Consider the following 14,802-nt stretch of genomic DNA (forward strand, 5'->3'; position numbering starts at 1 on the left):
GGCTGTTGTCGCATATCTTGGTCGATTTGCTTCGGCCCTCAAAGCGGCCAACTTGACGGTGTTGCGGGCACTCGAATGAAGAGATGACAGTGAAAGGGGTCGAGACGAGGAAGATAGGATGAGCGGCCCCTTTTATGCCTTCAACCATCTCTCTATCTCAGGGGCCTCAGAATGGCGGTGGAAGGGAGAAACGGCATTCCTCCGGTGGGAAGGGTAGTGCGAACTGGCTGGGAAAAATTGGCTCATCAAAACACCCGGTCCATCAGCATCCGTTGCGAGTCGTCGACATGCTGTGGCCTGCCGCCTGACCTGTCCATAGTTCGAGGATGCGCTGGCTATCTTGCTCAGTTCCAGCAACATCGCGGGTGATGGTTGGCGGATTGGCGATGGCGGAGACTGATTTTGTGTGAGATGCTGGGCCATCAAGGTTGGCCATCCGGGTTCCTGAGACACTCCCAAAATGGCCTTATCAATGCAGGCCATCAAGGTTCTCAACACCGAGTTGCAGTCGGCAACGTCTCTGACATCTCTGTACTTGACAGAATGGTCTGACCAAATGACGAAATATTGAATGAAGGTCCCTTGAAGCTGGCAGTCTGGCTGAGAGGTCTATTGTCCGTATCTGTATCAAGTTTGGGTTGTGACTGTGTCGACACCGTCTGGCCACAGTTCTGCTTTTTGTGTTGCATTTTGCCGTTTGCACTCCAACAAGAATGGAAATTGGCACAATCCGATTTTTTGATACGCTAAAGTCAACCAGATCAAACTGATTCTTTGCTGCTAATAGCTCGAAATGGAAGACGTGGCATTGCAGATTGCAATCGTTAAGTGTATTCGAAAGAAAAAAAAGCCGATACAGTATACTCTTTTGAGCCAAACTAGACGAGTTGCCGTTGATTGGATTGAGGACCAAAAGCTAATTGTCAACTCAAACACACTTTAGAAACGCGAACGACGACGCGAAATGTTCGAAAGGAAAGACCGTCTTCGAAAGGATCTCTCAAAGCAGAAGAGTTGATACCGACACGTTTTTGTTGAATGATATGGCACCACATCGCAAGCCCACACGTTTGTTCAACTCGTGTCGTAGGCTTGGGCCTCGAAGACTAAGATGGCGTGGTCAAGTCAGATTCGTGAGAAGACAACTGTCTCGAAAGGTTGTTGTCGATATGGCCTTCCCCCCTTGATCCCGTTAAGCTTCAATCGATTACTTGAAACCAGGCAAGGTCAAGGGCATTGCAAGGTGGAACTCTTGATAGTTCTGAGTACGGTGTTCGTCAGGCTCGAAATTGCTCTCTCGAAAGCCAAAGACTCAATTTTGATCGCAAATTGTTCGTCATCCCAAGAATACGGTCAAAGTCCGAGCCTCTTCGATGAGCTGTCGTTGCGCAATTCATCGGCCATCGCGCCAAGGTCCCCATAATTGCGCCATCTGGGGCCGCAGGCAAGCGCCTCTCCGAGATCGTGACCCTTAGATCCGATCCGACCCTGGTCCCACGAGCGACCCCTCCTCCCCATCAAGAAACGCGGTGAGCTCCGCTCCCGCCGGATCGAATCCCGTGAGCGGGCCGTCCCGCTGACCTTTTCTCTCCTCTTCGCAAAGATTCGGCCATGGGTGAGGGCTGCCGTCTTGGCGAATCATGTCTCGGCGGCTCAACATCGCTGTGAATGGTCCTGGGTCGATGGAGTATAGTCGAAGGCGCCTGTGCCGTCCTGGCCATCGGCCATCACCTTTTTTGTCTCTGGAGCTAGAAGAAGGGCACACTGCAAGATCTGCTTTGGGCCTGGTGCTTGAGATTACTGATCCGATGCGGTGACGCGTTCTAGAACTTGACGACCTGGTGTTGAAGTTGCGAAGCTGCCCTGAGCGAGACCGATCCAAATCACAATTGCGGACAACAGACATCGTGGGGAACAACACAGCACCCCCGACGACGACGATGACAACTACAATAGGGGAGACGGATGCGACAGGATCAGCTTATACGCACATTAGAAAAGGATTCCGACACGGTATACTTCGCTCATTTTTCGCTCCGACAGCCTCCTTGGCCCCTCATCAGAACATCCTCTAGGTCTGAGTCCTTGACGACTTGGGGAACCTCACAGCACCATCATACCAGGGAGAGAGTATTCGACAACCGGGTCGGACAATCACGAGGAATGGCTCACCGCCAAGCAAAGACTCCATCGACAACAAGAAGAAGAAGAAGCTGTCGCAGTCAGTATGATGAGGACGAGATGAAGTTGGAAACTCGGGGGCCAGTCCCCAGTGGTCTGAGAAAAAGAAGTCAAGCGAGCATACGATTTAAGCATCGAAAAGAACATCACAGACCGCAACGGCCCTCTTCGTCAGGAACACAGAAAAACATCCCAATGATTCCCCGAATGCCACCTGCCACGACGGGAAAGTACTACTTACTTTTGCCCGTGCAGTCACGTACCTCCCTATCATGACCACAGCTGCATCTGTCAGGTATACTGAAGCAACCTAACCCGAGGAACAAAGCAGCCGCCCCGTACCTGCTCTGCTAGACATGAGTCCACCCCTTCCCGGAGTGAGACCACGCTGCTGTCCCGGTATAGGTCACCATGGTTTGACCTTGCGCTGATGGCCTTTGGGGAACACTGAATACTTGGGATTGATGATTATCGGAGACATAGTGTGCCCGTTCGAGTGGGCCCAAGCCATCAACCTTCGGGTCGGTTGTGTTGTAGGCCATGGGGAGTAATATACGAGAACGAGGATGAAGATGGTATTTTTGATGCCACGAAAGGTTGTGAAAAGCATCCAACGAACCCAAATTGTCTGATAACTTGATAGCTCGACCATGTGGTTGCCGCGAATTCCCTGGACGCATAGACAGCACATTACCAAACCATCACTCGAGTGGACGAGATATCTTTGAAAGAGTTGAAATGAAAATTGAATTGCAAATCTCATTCATTGTTTACGCAATGAGAAACTATGGTCCCAGTTGCCAATGAACTCCGAGCCTATGTATGTATAATGCCGCATAATAGAGATACGTGTCGTAACTAATCCTCCCCGGAAAACACAAATCACAAACAAAACCCTACTTTGACAGACACAACCTGGATATCCACGACGTTCGTATCATGATTTGCGCTAGTGTCCTCGGCCACTCGACCAAGATATGCCATCCCTGTAACCCTTACGCCTGAAATTTCACAACGGTCCGTTCATAGTGCCACCTTCTAGGTCTACTTCGTAGCGCTGGGGCTTCGCGCAAGTTCGACGTCACTCCCGGGAGGAGTGCAGCTTGGAGTACGGGGCTCCTATGCGCCGCCAGCTCTTGCCGCGAGAGGTTGCTTGTTTCGTCTTCCCAACAATGTGGCGCCGTCAAGGCTGAGCTCAAAGGCACCCTTCTGTCTGTTGCGGTCTCTAACCTGTTGGCGAGCTGCAGCCGTGACAGTTGCCGAGTGTTGGCCGTAACCCTTCTCGTTCGCTGCAGGCGCTTGACGCTCACGCTCGCGTCCGCGATGCTCTTGCTGATCCTTGATCTGGGCATTACGCATGCTCTGCTCGAGTGCTTGTGTCGCCTGCGATGGCTTGTGGACGTATTCAGCCTCCTTGTTCTCGGCCATTTCCGCATCTTCATCCTCTGATTCCTCGTTAAGGTTGTTGAGGAAGCGAGCGGGAACACCGCCCTTGGTGCCAACTTGCTTCCGGCGCTTGGCCTCTTCCTCTTGCCTGTGAACAGCGTATCCGACGTCAAACACTTCACGCAAGTTGACCGCACCGGGGGAACGGAAGTCGTAGCGACGATCGCCATCGTTGATTCTGTTGGCATCGAACGCGCGCAGCATATCGGGCTGCGTCTTCTTCTCGTCACGAGGCGTTGGGCCAGAGCCCTTGATCCAAGGGTGGGCGAGGAATTCAGTGATGGTGTATCTCTTCTCAGGATCCACGGTGAGAAGGTGGGAAATGAGGTCTTGGGCAGATTTGGAAATATCATCCCACCAAGGGGACAAGAAAGTGTACTGGCCCTTGGCAACCTTCTCCGTCAACACCTCGATGCTTTCGTCGTAGAAAGGAGGAAAACCGCAAAGCAGCGTGTAGAGGACACAACCCAATGCCCACATGTCGACCGACTTCGAGTAGCGCTCATCCTTGACAATTTCGGGAGCTGTGTATCCGACAGTGCCGCAGGGCGTCATGGTTTGGTTATCCCACACGATCTTGGACAGGCCAAAATCGGCGATCTTGATTTGGCCAATGCCACCCGCACCAACGCCTGGGATGAAGTCGCCCTCATCAACCTTGTCTTCATCGCCAGGCTGCTTAGGCTTGGGGTTCTTGGACGGAATGACCGGGATCGGGCTGAAGAGGATGTTTTCAGGCTTGATATCACTGGGACATTGCACGTTAGTCAACTGAACGACCGAATGACGTCACGGAAAGATGCATAGTCGGCGCTCCCACCACTCACTGCCTCGATCTCATCGGTGTGGGCTGGTGACAAGCAAACTGTGTCGTACTTACCGATGAACTACGCCCCTCTCCTCGTGCAAGTACTCCAAAGCCTGCGCAACCTGCACAATGACGTGCCTCGAAAGTTCCTCGCTGAAGTACGTGAGGCGAACAATCTGGTGGAAAAGCTCGCCACCAGGCGCCAACTCCAAAATGATGTAGTAATATTGCCGGGATTCGGAAAAATCAATCAGCTTGATGATGTTCGGGTGATCAAGCTGTCGCATGATTTGGACCTCTTTCAAGATGTTTGCTCTCTACGCTGAGGTCAGCAAACGTGTCCGTCAAGCAAATGGAAGGCCATCCTCGAAATAACAGTGACTGTAGAACAACATGAAAGTGTCGAAAAGTGAGAATGGCCCGAATAGTAGACAAATGAAATATAGAAAGTTTTCGCACCTCTGCAGCCTTGGGGACCTTCTTGAAGTCCGGATGTAAATGCTTGTTTCCCTAATCACGACCCTCGGTTGGTATGGGAATGCTCCAAAAGGCTCAAATCAAAAACAACAACGCAGCGAACAAAAAGCGAGAAAATCATGGTCGCGGCCGTAACCACCCAAGCAATAACTCACCTGCATACTGTTCATTTCATACTTGCGAACGACCTTGATGGCACACTCGCCGGGGTGCTCGCCAGTAGTATCGCGCGCGCGGTAGACGTTGCTGAAGGCACCGTCGCCCATCTTTTCGACCAATTCCCATCTCTCCAAGCCGGGATATCTCGGGAATTTACTCCTGCTCTCGTTCTCCTCGGCCACAAGCTTGGCCAAGTGTGTGTTGTCGATGTTCTTGCCGGCCTTGGACGTCTTGTACTGGTTCGGCTCGGCGGCGTGGGCGGCTGCGTGGTTTGCCTGAGCGACGCGGTTCTGGCCATCGCCAGCAACTGAGTACGCCTCGGGAATCGCCTGAGCAGGTGGTGCGGCGGCATACGCAGGCTCTGATACGCCTACATGCGCCTTAGGCGGCGGGGACTGCTTGGCTGCCGGCTCATCGTTGTTCGCTCGAGCTTGCTTTCCTACACATATATAGCGTCAGCAAATTGGTAGCCAACGAGAGTGTTCAAGTCGCCAAGGAGAATCGGGGCACGACATGAGCAAACAACTAGAATCGTGAAAGAACCCAGTGCGCCGACGAGGCAAGGGAAGAGAGGGGACATCATACCGTGTCGGATAAAGTTCTTAAGCTGCTGTATCGTCGACATGATGCTAGATTGGGCCGCTACGGAGGACGACGTTATGTGAGGTTATTCGCAAAGTTAGGTTTACGCAGCACACGTCGCAGTAATCGGCGGCTGAATCGGTCGACCTGCCCCGTGTTGAGGGGACGTTCGATGTTTGAGTGTGATTGGTAATGCGGAGACGGCAAAGCACGAGTCGTGGGAATATGCTCGGTGGGCGATGCGGTACTTTGAATCCTGGGCAAAGTTGGAATGAATTGTTGTATCACGAGAAGAGAGAAGTGAGGAAATGTCGGAGTCGACAGAAGCGGGTGCAAGGTTGTTTCTTTGTGAATGGGGGAAGGGGGAATCAGCGGCTGAAAGGGAGAAATTGTTGCGAGGAAGAGGAATTTGTGGACTGCGGCGAGCGTTGGTGATGTTGGCGGAGGGGCAACGTGGACTCGGATGACGGAAGTTGGAGGAGCAGGCAGCTGGAGATCGGGCGGGAAGACGGGCAGCAGCAGCAGCACGTTTGTCTTGGTTAGAAGAGGCCGGGGGACCAAGCGAAAGGGAAGGGCGAAAAAGGGCAGACGGCGCTAGGGGCCGCACCAAAGCAAGGTAGAAAGAGGGAAATAGGTATGGATTTGGAGCCGGGGAGGGGTGTTGGTTGGGTTCAGGTTGACAGGGCCAGGCGAAGAAGAATGGTAGACGATGACGGCGTGTTCTGCCAGTAGTCGCTGTAGGTAGGCAAGGTACCTCCTTCGTAAGGTAGTTTGGTGTGCGAACAGGGTAGAGGTACTTTGCGGCACGTACCGTGCGACAAGTTGGGAGAAGTCAAAGACTTGGAATTTCTGGGGTGGGCGAGGACACTAGAGTGCAGAGGGGGGAGTGTGCGTTGCTCCGTCCTGGTCTTCGGAAGTGGCACGCAGAGACGGGCTGACTACCGTACCGGACAGTAGACTGGCCCGGTTGACTGGATTTGAGCGATGATGATGACAGAGGTTTGGTGGACAAGTGTCAGATGAGGTAGCTGTTCGCCCAGCGAGGTGTGTGAGAGGCCGGGAGTGAGGGCGTGTGAAAGGTCGCGCAAGTTGGACAGTGTGCAAAGACAGGCTGCGGTCGGAGCTATAGATGCGCAAGGTGATGATGATGATGATGATGATGATGTAAAAGGTCGATGGGCCTTACTTTTATTTTGGAACCCTCGGTGAACCAGCCGAGCGTGAATCAGTGTAGCGACGGGAGGTGCAAGAGGAAGAGCGACCCGAGGTTTGTCAGGTGAGAGGCTGAAGGAAAGAAAAGGTAAGAGCATCAGTCATCAACGGCACCCGTGGAGGGGCTTCTTTTTTCCTCTTCTCGTGCTTCCCTCATCATGTGTCTCCCCGTTGCAGTCAGTTTACCTTTGGTCTGGACGATGATTAAATGCACAGAATACACAGATAGACAGATGTGATGGATATATGGTTGGGAAAGCGCAATGAAACAAGTATCTAAGCAAGGTAGTCATATGCTTCCTTCCCAGATATTCTCCCCTCAGCGAGATTGTTTTGTGTGGTGTTTTGCTCGTCAAAGAAAAGAAGAAAAAAAAGCAGCAGGAGCCAAGGCGGGGTGCTTCCTGGTACTTGGCCAGTGTAGATGTACCTTACCTGGAGGTACCTGAGAGGGTAAGGTATACTCCGTACGCGCCTTGAGGTAACCGTGCATGGCTTGGGGAAGGCGCCTCGATACGTCCTGAATTCCTGCCATGCTCGACGAAGGCCTCATACGGGGGAAGGAGCTACTTTGGCTTCTCTCCCTTTCCGGCCAGCATCATGAAAGACACTTTCCTCAACTCGCTCTCCGTTGCTGCCGGCGTCGATTTCGCAGATACCTCATGTACACTGGAGGTACCTGGGGATTTCTAATCATTCCAGAGGTGTTCCATCCATCATCTTCCTTGCTTCCTGCCTCCCGTCGACTGGGAGGAGGAGACATCTTATCTAAGCTTCTCAGCTCAACTCTCATGATGTTTGCAGTCAAACCAATCGACTCGGTTCAAAACGTCCCTCTCACCATCCCAACCCCGGACCCATTCGCCATGTACGGAGCGCCAGATCCAAGATTGCGATTCAGATGGGACAGGGGAATGGCAAGTGCCCAGCAAGGGGCATCAAGAAGCCTCCCTCCGATTCTTTCGTCGATTGTCCGCGGGATTCACTATATACAGGACAGTCTGCACATTTGCTACGCTGAGCCATGTTCTCTATGATGGCGAGGTTCAGGCGAGTGATGACACAGCACTGAAGACAAGAATCGGCACACAGAGACACACAGTTCGACAAACAGACTCCAACTGTGTCTCGACCACGAACGACGCTACGTCGGCGCCAAGGAACCAGAGTTCAGGGGCGCTGGACACGCTAGAGTCGGCCACTTGCGACGTTAAGTTGGGATGATGCATGACATGGCACTGTGTATTTACTGGCAGAATTGACAGTCACTCAGACACATACGGACACAATCACGGCAATCAGCCGGTATCCATCATTCGGGAACTCTCGAAGTTGGCAATACCATCTACAAACATCCGACAGCTCACTGCTGCCCCCATCTCTATCTGGGTCAATCGTACACCATGGCCCCCGGCCGAACAAGGGCTGGGGTCAGACGAGGGCGCGAATCCAAGATGCAAAACTCACATTTTCCCGTCTGCCCTCCCGCCGCCACGTTTCCCAATTCCATGATTTGGGCACCCGGTTGCAGCCAGACACGCACGACACGCCAGGCTTGCCAGTCCCAGGCGCAGAAGAACCAGGTGCCAGGACTCCAGAAGCAGGGCCCGGTTGGCGTGGTCAACCTTGAACCCATGGCTGTGATCCAACCCGTCCCATGGTGTCCATCCAGGATCGGAGCCTGTTCCACTCGCTTGGATGGCGTGGGGCCCCATTATGACGTCTGCCTCATCGTCATACCCGCTTCTGGCAGGGATAGCATCTTTGGAACCAGACGCCCTGATGCATCATTGGGGGGTAAATATGGATTCGGCCATTTTGCCTGAGGCCACCGGCCAGATTAAGGCATGGCCAGTCAGGGCCCATGATTCATTCCTCTCCGGGGGTACTCCCTCCAGCGTTCAGCATGGAGAGTACCTTACTTACTCACTCGCTCAGTCTGACCTGCAACACCAAAAGCTCACTCCCAAATTATCGTCACCATCGTCAACCATCAATGTCTTTTGCAGGGGTCCGCCGCTACTTTTCTCTCTCTTTCTCCTCCACCATTCATGTAGTCGAATTTGCTCGCTGATACACCGCCAGCCTGTCTTAGATTCCAGCCAATTCTCCATTTGAGGCTACTTGGTCTCGTCTCCGCTTCGCATCTTCCCGCATCACTGGGTCACTGTCGCACCGTACCGCTTGCATTGCCCGTTCTGTTTACCGATTGAGCCAATCATATATCACGCTGGATCCACACACCGAGTCACCCCGCGACTAACCATATGCCTCCGAGATGATGATGGGCGACGATGCGCAAGCCACACACGCCACTGCCATTTCACTGACGACGCTTTTCCTTACGCAGTCACTGAGCCTACCTCCTCTAACTAGGTACCTAGGAATTATGGCAACCCATTTCTCATTGATATGCGGGAAATCGGCTAGTCAGATACACCACCCGGCCTCCCGTCCGTCATCCACGCGACGCGGGAGTCTCAGTCGCGAGCTCGGTGTGTACCGCCCCATTTCTATGAGGATAATGAAGATACCTACCGGTACCTGCCTGCCTCATGTGCGAGCAGTGATATCACAACATGGCTCGCTATCAACGAATCGTGATAAGCTGTCTGCTATGTTCAGACTGAGGCTCAACTGCTTCCCTGACGATGTTGGCACTCATTGGTCAACCATAGGCAGGGCAGATGGGAGTATGGCATCATCAACACCTCGTTCAGCTCTCGTACTTGACACTGGAAAGCTCGTGCTTCTCCTCAGCTAGCCTGACAGACTTGTTAGGTTATCTCACTAATTCTAAACTCGACGCTCTAGCCAAAGATATCTTCATTGCGCTTGTGGCATCACAAACCCGCAAACGGCGAGAACAAGAAGGCCTGAAGCCAGAGCGCCGAATGGACTGGTCCAGACCACTTCTCTGCACGAGCCATATTCTGTCGTCATTCATACATTTTACCTCTCCATGTTTGGCGCGGCTTTGGCCGAATTAGATTTCTAGCCCTTTTCTGCAGTACCAGCCACATCTCGTCCCATCCCAGTCGAACTGCTGTGCTTTCTCAGCCAAACATACCTCGGGAGTATGGCAAACAGAGGTCAGTTCACACTGCGATACATCTCGCGACGGGTAAGCCAGCATTGGATTCAATGGGCCCAACAACTTGAAATCGATAGCAACAAGTCTCGGCGAATCCTCGTCGTCGGACGTGGCTTCTCATCAGCTTTGGCTTAGTCAACAGCTACGCGCAAACATCATAGAAGAGTGAGCGTTCTAAGGGATCAACATTGCGGCCACGGGGGTTTCTAATGCAAACCTAATACCGAGTTTTCAAGGCTCGAGAGATGATGATAACAACGACGCGCCTGTTATTCAGCTCGCTTGACGCGACTTACAAAGTCAAACTCAGACAACCCAAATCGGCTACATGGTCCGCCCTGCTCCTTGAGACTGTCGCTGGTGGAACATGCTGCATTCACGATCATCAGAGCGAGATGGGGCTCACCATCCCGGCGCGCCCAACGCCGTCCCGAGATGATCGTCATGACGAATGGACAGGCCTACCCCTTGGCGCAGCCTACTTGTTGCTAACTATGCAGGTTGGACGTTGTAAACGCGCGTTGAAATTACGAAGAGACAATACAGCTGCGTTCATGTGCCTCGCTCCAAACCTCCAAAGTGATGCGAAACACCCCTTTGACGTCATGCCTTTTGCCCCCACGCCTGTGGCAGAACAGCGACCGCAGGACGGACTGCACAATGCTGCAATCGGGCACGTGGCACGTCACATCATCACTCCATCGCCATTGGCCACCGGCGTCTCGAAATAAACGGCCTTGAACCATCTCCTGAGTCGACCGTTTGGATGGCAACACGACAATAGTGTGGACGTTTAATCACAACGTTGACGAGCCAGTCGGGCGCTTGCCTCCTTGAGCCGCGGCAACGTATATCCTGACGTCGCGAGACCATCCTTTGCGGCAGTCTCTCCGAACCCATTTGCGGCGGGTTGCAGAACTCTTCAGCCATAGGACCGTTTGCCCCGGCACCTTTTGGAACAACACTGCAGACAAGTGAGTTTCCACAAATTCCGAGGCTGCAATGTCCACTATGAAGTCATTATAGTCAGGGCGGGCTGGGCCATCTTGTTTCTTACCCCGGAAAATGCACCTTGCTAGGATCTTTAGATCAGCATTGGGGTTTCCTGACCAACGGGTTCCTGATACGGGCCTGGACGTAGCATCCATAATCTGGCTCGATATCTGCAACAAAGATACTCAAGTTTCATCTGCTGCTTCGAGGCCTTGAAGGATCGTAGTCTGAAGATCGACTCGAAGTCAGACACCATGTTATTTGAATGTTCAATTTGATATTACAATGCGCAGGCTCTACCTACTCGCATTCATCCACCGGTTGGGCTCCAACTTACACAGGCTCAGAGATCCACAGTTTAGGCTCTGGTGGTTGGGCTGAAAATCGCGGACTACCTTCAAACAGGACTTGAAGTCAAGGAAGGCACTGCAATATCCTAGACTTTTCATGCGATTGGAAAGCTTCGAGGGCCTACGCTTCAGATCACAGGTGGCGCTGCCCCATGCCGCTGCCTGACAATGCTGATCAGCAGCCAGGGGCGCACAGCTTGAGTGCATAGTCGTCCCAGCTGCCGGAGTACTTCACGGCAGGCGGGTACGGCCCTCTCGTTACATCTTCTTGTCGCTCTGTGGTGAGTGGCTGAAGCACGGCCTGAGTCGTGGACCACCTTGATATCTATGTAATTGCAAGGCATCGCGGAACCTTTGCACACGCAACATGTTGTGCAATGGGGCAAGACGCCCGGGTGGCCGTGGACGAATATAGACTTCAACTTCGCATTATGCGGTTCACAATCACTATCAACCATTGAGCGCGTTTTTTCTTTCATTCGCCTTCTTCATGATATGAACACGTCTTCAAATTTGGTGTCAAAGTAGGGAGGGTTCGATGATGGCATGGTGAAGTCACAGGGGGGAATCATGCCCTTTTCTCTTCCTGCTGTGCCGCCGACGCGCGCCCGCACTTAGCGCCAGACCGGTGGGCGCAGGTATATCTGGATCTCGGAGTGAGTGCCAGCCCTCATCCTGGTGGTATCGGCAGAGTGAATGAGTTCCGAGCGATCAAGAGGGTATCAGGCAAGCCCGCCGCCGGGCGTGAAGCACGAGTGAGGAGGGGTGATGTGCGCAAGTACGGCCATCAATGTCCCTCTGGAGCTGGTCACCGCATTGACCAGCGTGGACTTTGGGTACTGTGTACTGCCCATCCGTGACGCCCTTCCGGGTCACGAGTAAAGTGCAACCGCTGAGGAAAAGAGAAAAGATCTGCCTTTGGCGGAGGGGTGTAGATCGGCTGCTGGAATCGCCATTTTTGGTGGACTGGAGGTTGCGGGGGCGGGGCGGAATTGTGATGTTTGTTCAGGAGGTGTCAAGAGTCATGGGGGGGTTACGGAGATTATTAATTCGAAATGTTGGTGTTTTCCACTTATGAGGACTTTGATTTGGTCTATCGATATGATTGATCGGGTTGATCTCCGTGGTCTTTGAATGACATCAATCTGAGTACATCATATCTGAGAAAGGCGAACGTCAGAAGGCTGGGTCATTTAATTATCCCATCGAAGGGTTTTGCGGTATGAAATTAATGTATTTCCCTATATTGAACATACCATCTTGCTGTGATCGAATACACATTTCAATATACATCTCCGGTATTCCAAGATTTTGTTTTCTTTCCGAATCTATACACCGTTGGAATGTGTTTTTTGTGTAAGTGACTATTTAGGTGAGGAGTGGAAGTAGATCTGATAAGCAACCGTCAAGGGTCCGGTTAATGTGAACGGATGAAAAAGGTAACTGGTATGCCCAACTCTAGTTACTCTACATCTGAAGGTATCCGAACTATGTGCCTCGAGGGCGAACACGAACCTGGTACGCACCTACAAGTCTGAGAGTCTTTGACTTGCAGCTTAGTTGTACCAAGGTCGTGCTATGTGGTAATGCAAGAAGCCAGTAGGCGGTTACGAGTATCAGATGACTTCAAGTGAGCAAGGAAACTAGGAAATTTTGGGAAGTAAATAATGTTGTTCGACAAGTTGAAAGATGGGAGTATGGATAGTCGTTCAAAGCTGCATGACTGCTAGACGTTCATGCCAGGGACTCTGGAATGCACTTCGGAAGACTACCCATTGGGAGATGGGAATCATATACGGATTGAATAGTGGTCGATGATTTGAATCTCGAAGGGCACTGGAACTGACTCAGTGATTCAGGTCAATCATTTTTGAAGTTTGGTTGGTAAACCCTACCGTATCTGGATAGAAACCTATACGATTTATCGGATCCTGTCGTAATTTACTATTCGACGAACTGTAGAGGCCGGTGTCAAGCTCCAGGTCTCGAAGAACTATTGAAACTACAAGATCCATTGTCTTCAGTCCATGCTGGAGGTTCCAAAGTTCAAGAATGCCTCATAATTCTCCGTAGTAAGTGAATTACTTGCAAATGTACCGGCAATACTATGAAGTTATCCACACATGTTGGATGATGATACAACCTTTCGAGTCTCACTCTATCCAAATGAGCGGACTGCTATATCTCATGATTCTTGCCAGCCTTCCTTAGTTGGGCTTCAAGAGAAGTACGGCCGATGACAGGTCCCTAACTGACGAATGTGCTTCGGCGTGCGGCGGCCATGTAACGAGCCGCATACTTTCTTACCCGTGACCAAATTGAAATCATCCATGGGACTATTAGCTCTGATTGACTTCTATGTTACTACAAACAACTCAATCCGGTTTGTTCACTTATAGCCTAGCAGCTGTTCTTGTTATGCCCATTCTCGCCATCAGAGGTCCTCCTGTGGTCTGATCTCAAGAACATTGCTGGTGAGTGACATATGTGGCATTAGTGCTTTCAGCCAGCTCACTTGGAAAGCTGCTCTCAGGGACTCCTCGGAGTCATTGTCTCGAAGTGGTAGAAGGAAGATATTGGCATGGGCAACCCCGACTATACTGCTGGGGACTGAGCAGCTACGATCCGGGTGCCATCGAACTCCCACACAAGTGCCGTGCAACTTCACTTCTAGGTTCGACCCCGATTGTTCTCAGCGTTGCCACGATTCCGAGCTATAGCGGCAGCGGCAGGCGACTCTAAGTCTGCCTGATGAAGTCTTCGTCTTCTCCCAGATCCCAGGCATCACCACTGTCGCCGGCTCTCAACAATGAAGATAATCGCGGGGGGGTCGCAACAATGCTGACCACATTCTACCTGCTCAAAAGCAGACCATTGATGATGTTGTAAGCCATTCTTTCACGGCAGGGCCAGAACTTATGCTTGAGCCACGGATGGCCTTGCGGCAGTCAAATTGAGTAGGGCAGACACTCAGGAACGGCGTGACCGACGAGGCCCAAAGTGTGCTCTCAACAATCAGCTGCTAGTGCGGCCGCATCGCTCACCGCCCCACGCTTCCACACGTCAAGAAGTCGGAGCAGATGAGCTGCACGCAGGCCTGCCCTGGTATCTCGAAATGCCCGATGGGTTTATCCTGTGCCGACGAGTGGATCTCATTCCGGGGCTCCACATGCTGACCAGACCTAAAGGGCGTTGACAACTGGAGTGTGGTCACAGCTGGAAAGGTGACCCGACATCGGGACGGGGACCGGGACCTATGACTCCACAGATAAGATACCCAGGAAAAACTTAGTGCCGCTAATTCTCCCCCCCGCCAAACAGCGCTGCCCATCCCACCTCCCATTGACTCACACAGAATTAATTGGCCCATGCCGTCACTCACCTCTTTTACTTTTTTTTCTCAGAAGTACCAACAACAATCTTTCCAGCTCTTCATCCGGTCAATTGCTTCGACGCAAACTTCCTCTGTTCCGCAAAACCTCAATTGATTCCCCCCAAACCCC

At 52.1% G+C, this 14,802-nt stretch overlaps 5 protein-coding genes across 5 annotated transcripts; 3 read left to right on the forward strand and 2 right to left on the reverse strand.

Annotated features, from left to right (window-relative positions):
* Positions 1-262: 262 nt before the first annotated feature.
* CPAR01_01552 (uncharacterized protein) lies at positions 263-689 on the reverse strand (the record flags this gene model as incomplete). Its single annotated transcript, XM_060485841.1, has 2 exons — positions 263-396; positions 554-689. 2 exons carry the CDS (start codon positions 687-689, stop codon positions 263-265), a joined length of 270 nt encoding a protein of 89 aa, XP_060356698.1.
* Positions 690-3,300: 2,611 nt separating this feature from the next.
* On the reverse strand, positions 3,301-5,696 carry CPAR01_01553 (uncharacterized protein; the record flags this gene model as incomplete). Its single annotated transcript, XM_060485842.1, has 4 exons — positions 3,301-4,375; positions 4,508-4,752; positions 5,068-5,510; positions 5,657-5,696. The coding sequence occupies 4 exons, from the start codon at positions 5,694-5,696 to the stop codon at positions 3,301-3,303; spliced, it is 1,803 nt and encodes a 600-aa protein (XP_060356699.1).
* A 2,168-nt stretch (positions 5,697-7,864) lies between these two features.
* CPAR01_01554 (uncharacterized protein) lies at positions 7,865-8,688 on the forward strand (the record flags this gene model as incomplete). Its single annotated transcript, XM_060485843.1, has 2 exons — positions 7,865-8,076; positions 8,136-8,688. Coding segments are annotated over 2 exons (765 nt in total), but the record flags the coding sequence as incomplete, so codon positions are not given.
* A 452-nt stretch (positions 8,689-9,140) lies between these two features.
* On the forward strand, positions 9,141-9,852 carry CPAR01_01555 (uncharacterized protein; the record flags this gene model as incomplete). The annotated part of the gene is made up of 2 exons (XM_060485844.1): positions 9,141-9,555; positions 9,677-9,852. 2 exons carry the CDS (start codon positions 9,141-9,143, stop codon positions 9,850-9,852), a joined length of 591 nt encoding a protein of 196 aa, XP_060356701.1.
* A 349-nt stretch (positions 9,853-10,201) lies between these two features.
* On the forward strand, positions 10,202-10,687 carry CPAR01_01556 (uncharacterized protein; the record flags this gene model as incomplete). Its single annotated transcript, XM_060485845.1, has 1 exon — positions 10,202-10,687. The coding sequence occupies one exon, from the start codon at positions 10,202-10,204 to the stop codon at positions 10,685-10,687; it is 486 nt and encodes a 161-aa protein (XP_060356702.1).
* Between the last annotated feature and the right edge of the window lie 4,115 nt (positions 10,688-14,802).

The sequence above is a fragment of the Colletotrichum paranaense genome (assembly GCF_030867605.1).
Source record: "Colletotrichum paranaense strain IMI 384185 chromosome Unknown Scaffold_1.1, whole genome shotgun sequence".
NCBI lineage: Eukaryota > Fungi > Ascomycota > Sordariomycetes > Glomerellales > Glomerellaceae > Colletotrichum > Colletotrichum paranaense.